At 46.2% G+C, this 11670-nt stretch overlaps 1 protein-coding gene across 1 annotated transcript in view; it reads left to right on the top strand.

Annotated features, from left to right (window-relative positions):
• Positions 1-11670, top strand: part of ASMTL (acetylserotonin O-methyltransferase-like) — a 22982-nt gene that overhangs the window by 4667 nt on the left and 6645 nt on the right. The window contains exons 4-8 of the mRNA XM_006902417.1: positions 935-979; positions 2092-2156; positions 5170-5228; positions 7535-7643; positions 8177-8501. Of these exons, the coding sequence (XP_006902479.1) occupies positions 935-979; positions 2092-2156; positions 5170-5228; positions 7535-7643; positions 8177-8501 (603 nt within the window). The remainder of the gene's footprint in view (positions 1-934; positions 980-2091; positions 2157-5169; positions 5229-7534; positions 7644-8176; positions 8502-11670) is intronic.

Genomic DNA, 11670 nt, shown 5'->3' with positions numbered 1-11670 from the left:
TGTAATATAATATAATATTCAGTGACTGGGGTAATCGGGATGGGTGTAGTATGTTATTGTTATTGTTATTGTTATGTGCCGTCGAGTTGCTTGCGACTCATAGCTACCCTATGTACAACAGCCCTAAACTCTGCTCTGTCCTATGCCAATCACACTGTCTCTGACACTCCCATCCCGATGCATAATACAATATAATGAATATATAATATAATGAGTATGTAATATAATGAATATATAATATAACGTAATGTAATATAATAATAATATAGTATAGTATAATATAATATAAATACATATATATATAACATATAACAGTCTCTTATGGATACATCTGCCTGCACAGCTGTATATGCACACATACATGCAGATACTACTATATCGATACTCTGTATCTAGGCTCAAAGTAGCCCTGCTGGCTACTGTGTGATTTACAGCCTCTGACAAGCTGCGGGAGGGTCAGGTGTGAGTCTCTTCTGACAAGATGGCACATGACAACATTATAAGAATATATAATTGAAGGGGGCTCTGGTGGCCTAGTGGCAAGAAGCTGCACTGCAATCACAGAGGCGCGCAGTTCAAATCCACCAGATGCTCTGCTGGAAAAGGAGGGACAATCTCCTCCTCCTGTACCAGTCAGATCCGATTTGATGGTACATGCACCCAAAATATTTTAAAAAAAAAGAATATATAATTGATATCACGTGCACGGTAAGGATGGACTTTCTCCTGCCTTGCAATCACAGCCTCTGAAAGCCCAGTGGAAATGAGCTGGGATTTAGTGCCCACTCCACGGTCATCGGGTTCTGAATTTAATGCAATATAATGAATGCTTTTAGCACGGACACAGGTCACTCTACTGAGGGAACAGCACATTCTGTTTCGGTTGCTGGAGACATCACCCGTCCTTGTTCACTCCAGGCTGATTCTCTTGCAGGACCTGCGGACGCCTGATGTGGTCATTGGAGCCGACACCATTGTGGTGAGTCCCTGCTGCTCTCTGCATGTTGGACGCGTCCTCCGCTGCCCTCCTCCCCCTGAGCCTCTGTCCACAGTGGGTGCTGGGAGGGGGCTAGACCTGACTCTGGGGAGGTGGGTGGGCACTCAGGGGTGTCCTCCGTGCTAAGGGACAGCTGTCCTGTCCACAGTGGATGCTGGGAGGTGGCCGGTCTGCCCTTGGGGAGAAGAATGGGCACTGAAGTGTGTCCTCCGTGCTGAGGGGTGCATTCAGAGAGCTGTCCTGTCCACTGACCCAGCCAGTGAGAGGCTGGCCATCACCCGTGGACGTCCTCCTCTGTAGCCCTCGTTCTCTGGACCTTCCTGCCTGCATGGCTCTGTTTTCGGACAAAGGCTGCCTTTTTTTTTCTTTTGGGTTTTTTTTTTCATGTCTGGTTGACAGTTTTGAGGAGAACACCTCCCTGGCCTTACTGGTCAGTCCGTTTTGTAGTTGCTAGCCGCTGTTGAGTCCATGATGCCTAATAGGAAGCCGGTGGACAGCAGATCTGCTGCCCCGTCCTCACCCTCTCTGACTGACCCTCATGGCCTCAGTCACTGTGTCAGTCCACCTCATGGACGGTATATGAGACTGAGTTTTTAAAATTATTTTCTTTCCACCTCTTTTTTTCCCTCACTCTCCCCTGCACCTTCTGTTGTGATCCCATTTCCAAGAGCCCCATTGGGGGCAGGGGGGTAGCTGGGGCACCAGCAGGACCGTGGAGGCTGTGGTCTCTTCTGTCCATCAGCTGGAACCCCTTGAGTTCTTCTGGTCTCATTGCCACAGATTCAGTGGTCATGGATTTGTCCATTCACACATACCATCTCGAGTGTATGCATCCCCCTTGGCTTGGCCTTGAGGTGGACGGTCAACCATGTGAGATCCAAAGGGGGCCGTGCGCACCAAGAGGAATGTGTGGGAGTCAGGAATGTGTGTGTGTGTGGAGGGGGGAAGGACGCGTGAAAAGGAGAGTCATAGGGAGGGACTGAGTAGAGAGCCTCCTACAATGTCACCTCCCAGCTGTGACCGGAGTCATACAGACTTGGGTAAAGAGCAGAAGGGACCCTGAGCGAGCCCCCTTTTCCCTCTCTCTCCTGCAGACAGTGGGGGGCCTGATCCTGGAGAAACCTGTGGACAAACAGGATGCCTATCGCATGCTCTCCAGGTGGGTCTTGTCTGTCCACTTTATCTGTTCTCCTCTGGTCCGGTCTTTTCTTTCTTCCTTTTTCTTTTCTTTATTAAAAAATTTTATTTTATTAATTTTAATCAACATTTACAGAGTTTTCTTCCTGTCTTGCACCTTTCATTGTCCCCTGCATCAAAGCTGACCAAATCCATCACTCTCCTGTTTAACCATTCTTACACATTTTTGGTGTTTTTTTTTAATTTATTTTATTATTTTGCGTGCGTGTACCATCAAATCAGATCTGACTCGTACAGGAGGAGATTATCCCTCCTTTTCCAGTAGAGCATCTGGTGGATTTCAACTGCGTGCCTCCGGGATTGCAGTGCAACTTTTTTGCCACTAGGCCACCAGAGCTCCCTTACACATTTTTGTTTTGTGACGTTAATGCTAATACTCCCAAAGTAGCAGCACGCTTCCACCTCCTTCTCTGTGATTCTCATATCCCCTTGTCCTTTTCCACTCCCATCCTCACCCGCCCACCCATCCCCCTCTTCCTTTGTTTTCACGCTTTCTCCCTGGGTCAACGCTGCCGTTTTTGAAGTGTTGCATGGTCCATCATCCTGGTCATTTTATAAGCATGTCCGTTATTCTGAAAAGTGTTCCGTGGCAGTGTTGTGTGATGGGTTGTGGAGACAACTTAAAGGTCCTTGAACCACTCCTTGAGGGGGACAAAGGAAGGCCATCTTTCCTTTCTGTCTCTGACCCATCCTCCTTCTCCACCAGGATGTCCTTCTCCAAGGACTGGCCCCTTCTGACCACAGGCCAGCAGTGTGGGAGACCAGGTCTCCCCCTCCTGGGCTCCAGGCAGCACCCTGGTTAACTTTCTGCCAAGACAGACTTGTGTGTGTTCTTTTCTCAGACCCTAAGATACTCAGTCTTCTTCTCCAACACCTCAGCTCAAAGGCATTGATTTTTCTAGCGTCCTTAGCCATTGTCCAGCTCTCAGATGCATCACGACTAATTGTAAAGACCTTGACACCACCTAGAAGTTGCAGAAAGGCCTAGATGTAATCATAGTGTAATCATTTTTAACTGTATGCATTATTTTGTTTTGTTTTGGTGCTGAAACCCGGGATCAAACTGTATGCGTTACTATATCGAGGAATTGATATCTTGCATGAAGGCTCTCTTCTGTGTTTAGGTATTCTATGCCACTCTTGCCGTGAAATTGTAGGAAAATATAGAAAAAAACCCCAACTTTTAGTGCAGTAACTTTACAACCATTGTGAAAACAATTAAATTTCTTTTTCTTATGCACGATGTAATATTTCTCCAGGAATCACCCCAAATTCTCCACAGACAAGACTTTGTCCTCACTATGTACTGGCCTCAGCCAAAGCATCTGGGACCATTCTATTAACCAGTTACCTCCAGTTTCTAGAACATATTCTTACAAAGGTCATTGATACCAATTTCTACTTCATAAAGATACATTTATTTTTTTTTGGCAACAATTAAAAAGTTTCTTCCATGAAAAGACTTTGGCTTGAATCAGATACACCTTAGTCTTTAAAGTGACATCCCTACTCTGTAACACCTTAGAAAGATCCTTGACAGCCGACTTACCCAATGAAATATTTTACTTTCTTGACTGATGGTATCAAAGGTTTGCTACCAATTTAACGGCCTGTGGGTATTTAGAAAAAGCCCTATTATCATGGTACTTAGGCTGGTCACCAAAGGGTCAGTGGTTCAAACCCGCCAGAGACCCCATCCTGTAGTCCATGCAAAATCAATAGTAATAAATATCAACAAAGTCATTAGCTTTGAATTAGAATTGACTCCTCGCTGAACCTCCAGCAGGTTTTTGGAAGCTGAAATTTGGAAGCAACATCCACTTCCTAATAAACCTCATTCCTCCAGAAACCCTATGAACTTTGATAAATGTCGATAGTTGTAGATGGGCTTCAAATCTTTTGTTCATAGGGTCACCAGGAGTTGTGCTCAACTTGACAGCAATCAGCAAGCACAACAAATCACATGAGGTTAAATTATCCATCTTTCTTCTGGATTTGAACCGCCTGTCTCTGAGTTGCCATCTCAATACCTTACCCTATCTAGCTTATGCACGTTGTGTAGTAATAGGGTGATGGAAAAAAAGTTTAAAATATTGTGATGATGATATACACCATCAGGCAAAGGGAAAATCCAATGGTAAATACTTTAAAAAAAAAAAGCAGGAAAAAGAAAACGGTAATGACCAAGGAGGATAGAAGGAGAATTGATGCCTTTGAGCTGTGGTGCTGGAGAAGAGTATTGAGAAGACCATGGACTGCTAGGAAAACAAACAGATTTGTCCTGGAAAGGGTTAAACCGGGTGGCTCCTTGGAGGCAAGGATTCTGAGGCTCCGTCTAACATACTTTGGACATGTTGTGAGGAGAGAACGGTCCTTGGAGAGGGACATCATGCTTGAGAGGGTGGAGGGACAGCGCAGGAGAGGAATACCCTCTATGAGGTGGATTGATTCAGTGACTGGGATAAATGGGATGAGAGTGTCAGAGACGGTGCTATTGGCACAGGACAGAGCGGAGTTTAGGGCTGTTGTACATAGGGTCGCTATGAGTCGCAAACGACTCGACGGCACATAACAACAACAAGAGTGATGATTGAGACAAAGACCATACAGTGTTTGGAAAAGGGGACCCGCGTAGCTGGCTGAAACAGCTGCCACATCTGTGAAATGAAATATTGTGAATCACAATCTGTCCAGGGGCAGCAGCGCTTGTCCTCATCCATGCCTGTGATTCTTATTTCCACACATCCTTTCACAAAGCTTCTTGCCTCTGACCTTCCTCTCTCTGGGTGGACGCTGTCCATTTCATCTTGAATGGTTTACTCTTCAATCAGACCTTTTAATTAGCTGCCCAGCACGGGGCACATGATGTAACTGGGTTCATATTTTTGGGGGGACGCATCCTTGAGTTCATAGCACCCCTCTCTAAAAGTACTAACTGGGCGTGGGTGGGTCGGGGGGGCTGGTGTGTTTTACAGGTTGAGCGGGAAGGAGCACAGCGTCTTCACCGGCGTGGCCGTCGTCCACTGCTCCTCTAGTTCAGGTAACTGACCGGCCATGCCACACAACGGTACCACAGAAGTACAGCCTGGCAAGTCTCCGGCAAAGAATGAAAAAGAAAAAAAACTCTATCATCTGTCTATCTATCTATCTATCTATCTAATTAATATCTACCAATATCTATCAATATATCCATCTATATCTATCTGTCTACCCCTATATCTTGGAAGGAGGAGTGGCATCCACTTCCATAATAGCTTGCCTCCAGAAACCCTGTGAACCTGGAGAGAGGAAGAAAGGCACCCAAGCGTCGAAGACTTTCCTTCATAGGGTCGCTATGAGTCACCTGCGACTCGATGGCACTTAACAACAACAACAACAACCCCATATCATCCCTATATCTCTGTATCTCTGTATCTATCTATATATATATCTATCTCGATATCTATTTTGATATCTTTATATTGATATCTATTTATCTATCTCAATATTTTTCTCTATATTTATCCCTTTATCTCTTTATATATCTGTCTCTATCAATAGTCTATCTATCATCTATCTATACATCCATCCACTCCATCCATCCATCCATCATTATCCATCTCTGTCTGTCTGTCTATCTATCTATCTATATATCTATCTATCCATCCACTCTGTCTGTCCGTCCATCCATCCTTCCATCCATCCACCCATCCATCCATCATTCATCCATGTCTGTCTGTCTATCTATCTATCTATCCATCTACTCTGTCCATCCATCCTTCCTTCCATCCATCCATCCATCCATCCATCCATCCATCCATCATCCATTTCTGTCTGTCTGTCTATTTGTCCATCCATCCACTCTGTCTATCCATCCATCCATCCATCCATCCATCCACCCACCATTCATCCATCTCTGTCTGTCTGTCTGTCTGTCTATCTATCTATCCACTCTGTCCATCCATCCATCTATCCATCATCTCTATCTATCTATCCATCAACCCTGTCCATCCATCCATCCATCCATCCACCATTCATCTATCTCTGTCTATCTATATATCCATCCACTCTGTCCATCCATCCATCCATCCATCCATCTCTGTCTGTCTGTCTATCTCTATCCATCATCCATCCATCCATCCATCTGTCCATCTCTGTCTGTCTGTCTATCTCTATCCATCATCCATCCATCCATCCATCCATCCATCTTTCATCCATCTCTGCCTGTCTGTCTGTCTGTCTATCATCTATTTATCTATCTATCATCTCTATTATCTATCATCCTATCTATCTATCTATCTATCTATCTATCTATCTATCTATCTATCTATCTATCTATCTATCTATCTATCTACCTACCTACCTACCTATCTGTGTCACTGATCCATTCCAGCCCACACAGCCCCTCCAGCGAGTTTCCGAGGCTGGATCTTAACAGGAGGCGCTTGCCCATCTTTTTCCCCCTGACCAGCTGGTAGATTTGTTCCGCCAACCTTTCTGGTTGGTGCACAGTGTTCTTTGGGGGTGGTCAGTGTTACAGCTAGGAAAAACAGTCGCGGCCAGGGCTTCTCTGCCCCGTGGGGCCAGTGGGAAGACAGACTCTGCAGTTTGCAGATGGAAAGCCACAACAGAATTGGTGGTTGAGGGCTGGACAGGGCCTGACCATCTTGGACAAGGAGGGAGTGAGACACGGTGCCCAGCCTGTGGTCCCCAGAGACTCGGAGCCAGCATGCCCCCCTCTCAGAAGTGGCCACGTGGGTGCCACGTATCAGCCCCCACCGGCTGGACCGTCTTTGTCCACGTCTCCTCTGTGACATCACCGTTCTTTAAACACAGCTGGGGTCACACACGTTGCTCTGCGCTTTGGGCCCTGTGAGAATATTAAAACAAACAGAGCGAGACCCTAAGGTAGTGGGTTTTTTACAGCCGCCAGATGTCGAGGAGGGGGTCCCCTGGGAGCAATGAGAGTGAACGTGGTGGGCTGAGGAACCTTAAAGCTGGAAGTTTAGATCCTGCCTCCTGGAGTTGCATTGGAAAAAAGCGCTGACTGCCTCCAAACTTCTGGGAAACCCCACGGGGTGTCATTTGCCTCGGATGCGACAAGGGGGGCACCGGGACTCGGAATGGGGGGCCTCTGGTCCGAGTCCCACAGCAGCCACGCTCATTGGCTGCCCAGCCCAAGGCTGGCTGTTTCCAGTCTCCCCAGAGGCAAGTAGCAAGAAAGGCCTGGCAACCCCTTGATGATAAACTGCTCCCCAGGGGCCTCTCAGAGTTCGAGTTCAGCCCCCAGAACACATACAGGGGACAAGAGAGGGCGGTGGGTTGGGCGGCAGCAGCACTGGGCTGTGGTGGTCATTTCAGGTGGCCAGCTGGAGACACAGATGTTGGACTTCCACGAGGAGACCAGGGTGACGTTCTCCGAGTTGTCAGAAGAGATGCTCTGGGAATACATTCACAGCGGAGAGCCCATGTGAGTCCCGGGGACCCCCTTGAAGGGGGGAGAGGCCCCAGAGCTGACATCCACACCCTGGGATCTGAGACCACGGTCCTTTTTTTTTTTTTTTAATTTTTTTTTTTTGAGACCACGGTCCTTAATGAGCTGATAGGTACCACTGGCATCAAGGATGGTGAGGGTGGCCTAAGGGGCAGAGTCTTTGCCTTTTGTGCCAAAGACCTGAGTTCCATTCCTAGCCCGGGCAGTTCATGCACCATGGCCACCAAGAGGGTGGGATTCATGTGGAACAGAATTCAAGAAAGCTAGCAATGAAAAAGCTAGCTGGTGGGTCTCAGAAAGCAGCCCAGGCAAGCTTTATAGGAGAATCTCTGTGTGTGTGTGCGTGTGTGTTTGTGTGTGTGTGCAGTTCTGGGGAGCAGGGTAGAATTTGGGGGTCCTCCAGAGTCCAGTGCATGACAGGGTGCCCCCCCCTCCGCTTGCATGTCTCCTGGGCAGGAATAGAGAGGGACTTGCTGACCACAGGCCCCCTTCTCCCCCTCTCTTCTCAGGGACAAAGCAGGAGGCTACGGCATCCAGGCCCTGGGCGGCATGCTGGTGGAGCGGGTCAGCGGGGACTTCCTCAACGTCGTGGGCTTCCCGCTGAACCGCTTCTGCAAGGAGCTGGCCCGGCTGTACCGGCCGCCGCCTCCGGAGGCCGTCCACCGCGTCAAACACGACTCCATCCCCACCGTGGACACCTTCGAGGACCTCAGTGATGATGGAGAGAGTGGGGCCGGACCCCCGCGAGGGACCCCCTGCAACGGCCCGGCCCAGACTTCACCCTCGTGCCCTGTCCAGCTGCTGACCCTCATTGAGGGCTTCAAAGCTTCCAAGGTATTTTCCCCTGGAACACCAAGGTTGGGAGTTCGAGGCCAACCAGAAGTGCTGTGCTATAAAGTCCTGGCAACCTACAAACCGACTTTCTGTTGTTGTAGCAGGAACTTCTGGGAGTCTAGTGGGTAAGGAACTGTGCGTTCAAGGCAAAGGCAGGCAGTTCAAATCCACCAGCTGTCCTGTGGGAGAAGGATGGGCCTGACACCTTCCACAGATACTCACACCCACCTCTGAGATACTTGACAGAGAAATGCCATGAGATACCTTCAACTCCGGGGTCATAGTTGGCGTTTGTTTTGTGTGTAATGAGGGAGGCCAAGTGTCATCTTTAAAGTAGCACAGGGGAACAAGCCCTCAGCTGCTCAGCACAAGGTCAGGGGTTTGAACCCACCAGCAGCTTTGAGGGAGAAAGCTGAGGCCGTCTGCTTCTGGAAAGATTCACAGCCCTACTGACCCCATGGGGCAGCTCTGCTCTGTCCTGTGGGGTCACAGGGAGATGAAATGAATTCAAGGGGAATAGGAGATGGAACCATGTGAGGCCAGCCAAGGAGGAGTCAGAGAGGGGGGACATTGCTACAGCTGTCAGTTTGCTTTAAGAAAAAAAAAATAGCAATCCCAGAGGTACGCGGTTCGAATCCACCAGATGCTCTGCTGCAGAAGGAGGAAAAATCTCCACCTGTTCCAGTCGGATCCGATTTGAGGGTACACGCACAAAAAAAAAAATAATAAATTTAAAAAATAATTAGACTGGAAACCCTAGGTCTCTGTGGACTTTAATTAAAATTAATTTTTAAAAAATAGTGAATTTCTTTTTTATTTTATTTTATTATTTGTGTGTGTGCGTGTACCGTCAAATCAGATCTGACTGGTACAGGAGGAGATTGTCCCTCCTTCCCCGGCAGAGCATCTGGTGGATTCGAACCACACACCTCTGGGATTGCAGTGCAGCTTCTTGCCACTAGGCCACCAGAGCTCCCCTAAAAATAGTGAATTTCTGAGGCTGTGGATCGCAGGGGAGGAGACTGCCCATTCTTCTCCCGCTGAGCGGCTGGTGGATTTGAACCGGCAGAGAGGTGGTGCCACTTCCAGTCTGGACTGCACCATCGTGGGGTTGGGGGAGCGTCTGTCAATGTCCAGGCAGAGACACGCGGAAGAAATGCCTGGCCACAGGGAGCCCTGTGGGGTGCACTTCCATGCTGCTACCACATGGGGCAGGCTTGAGCCAAGATTAACTAGAAAGCAACTGATTGTATTCAATCTATTTAGGGAAGGCATTTCTTGATTATTTTTTTAAATTAATTTTAATGAAAATTTACAGAGACTTTGCATTACCATTCACTCACTGTTGTGCTTTTCTCGCTGCCCAAGCTTCCCCCCACCCAAGTTTGCTCTTTTCTTTGAAAAGTAAAAGAAAAATTCTTTCATTGTTATACAATCCCTCCCTCCAGGTCCACTCCACTGTGTAGCCTTCATTCTGGACTCCTGTCATGACAATAATACCTAATCACCTATCTCTTTTATTTTATTTTTTAAATGTTGTTATTATTATTAATTTTAATGAAAATTTAGAGATGTTTTAAAATTTCAATTCATTCATTGTTGCACTTTTCTCCCTGCCCAACCTTCCCCGCCCCAGTTCGCTCTTCTCTTTGAAAAGAAAAAGAAAAATTATTTCATTGTTATACCATCCCTCCCTCCAAGTCCACTCCACTATGCAGCCTTCATTTTGTACTCCTGTCATGACAATAATACCTAATCACATATCCCTTTTCTTTTTTTTAAAAAAAAATTTAATTATTATTAATTTTAATGAAAATTTACAGAGATTTTGGATTTCAGTTCATTCATTGTTGGACTTTTCTCCCTGCCCAAGCTTTCCCCAACCCCAGTTTGCTCTTCTCTTTGAAAAGTAAAAAATTCTTTCATTGTTATACAATTCCTCCTCCAAGGTCCACTCCAACTGTGCGTCCTTCATTCTGGACTCCTGTCATGACAATAATACCCAATCATGTATCCATTTTCTTTTTTAAAAAATTATTATTATTAATTTTATAAATGAAAATTTACAGAGATTTTGAATTTCCATTCATTCATTGTTGCGCTTTTCTCCCTGCCCAACTTCCCCCCATACCCATTTTCTCTTTTCTTTGAAAAGTAAAAGAAAAACTCTTTCATTGTTACACAATCCATCCCCCCAAGTCCACTCCACTATGCAGCCTTCACTCTGGACTCCTGTCATGACAGTAACACATAATCATATATCCCTTTTAAACAGTTTTCTCCCACATCTGTTTCAATGCAGTCTACATAATTTATCCAGTTTTTCTCAGTCCCCCCAACCCCGAGGTCAGTCCTGTTTTACAACAGTGACACTATGCACTATTTGTCCTTTTGTGACTGAGATATTTCACTCAGCATAATGTCCTCCAGGGTCACCCATTTTGAATAATATTGCATGAGTTTCTCGTTTTTCAATGCAGCATGGTATTCCATTGTGTGAATAGACTACAGCTTCTCTATTCATTTGTTGATGGGCACTTGGGTTGTTTCCAACTCTTTGCTATTGTGAACAAAGCCAAAATAAACGAGTGTACGTTAAATTTTTTTTTTAATTTTTAAAAAACAAACATATTTACATCTGGAAGAGCTCTAGTGACTGAGTTGTAAGAAGCTGTACTGCAGTCCCAAAGGCAGGGAGTTCAAATCCACTAGCTGCTTGCTCCACTGGGGAGAAAGATGGACAATCTCCTTTTTTCCTCCTGCCTCTGAAAACCTGCTGGAGGGGTCAGTTATGGGTTGGTTCCAACAACAACATAATATATACAAAGGGAGCTCTAGTGACCTAGAGAAAAGAATGCACCCTGCAATCTCAAAGACTCAGGGTTCAAATCCACCAGCCTCTCTAGGGTAGAAAGACGGGCAATCTCTTCCCGTACAATTAGCACCTCTGAAAATCCACTGGTGGGTCCACTGTAGGTCAGGTTCATGTACTCAAAGGTACATAGTAACAACAATAATCTATACAATACATTATAACAAATATTATCCTTACATGTAATGTTATTATGTATATGTTGTTATTGACGTGTATCATTCAGTTGACCTTTCAGCTGGGTTTCAGAGGGAGAAGAAGGTCATTGATTCAGTGGCAACTTGAACTGTTGTTGTT

Source organism: Elephantulus edwardii, unplaced genomic scaffold (genome assembly GCF_000299155.1).
Source record: "Elephantulus edwardii isolate Elephantulus edwardi_28Jun2011 unplaced genomic scaffold, EleEdw1.0 scaffold00410, whole genome shotgun sequence".
NCBI lineage: Eukaryota > Metazoa > Chordata > Mammalia > Macroscelidea > Macroscelididae > Elephantulus > Elephantulus edwardii.
Note: the sequence above shows the minus strand (reverse complement) of the source record. Positions and strands in the feature narration are given on the sequence as shown.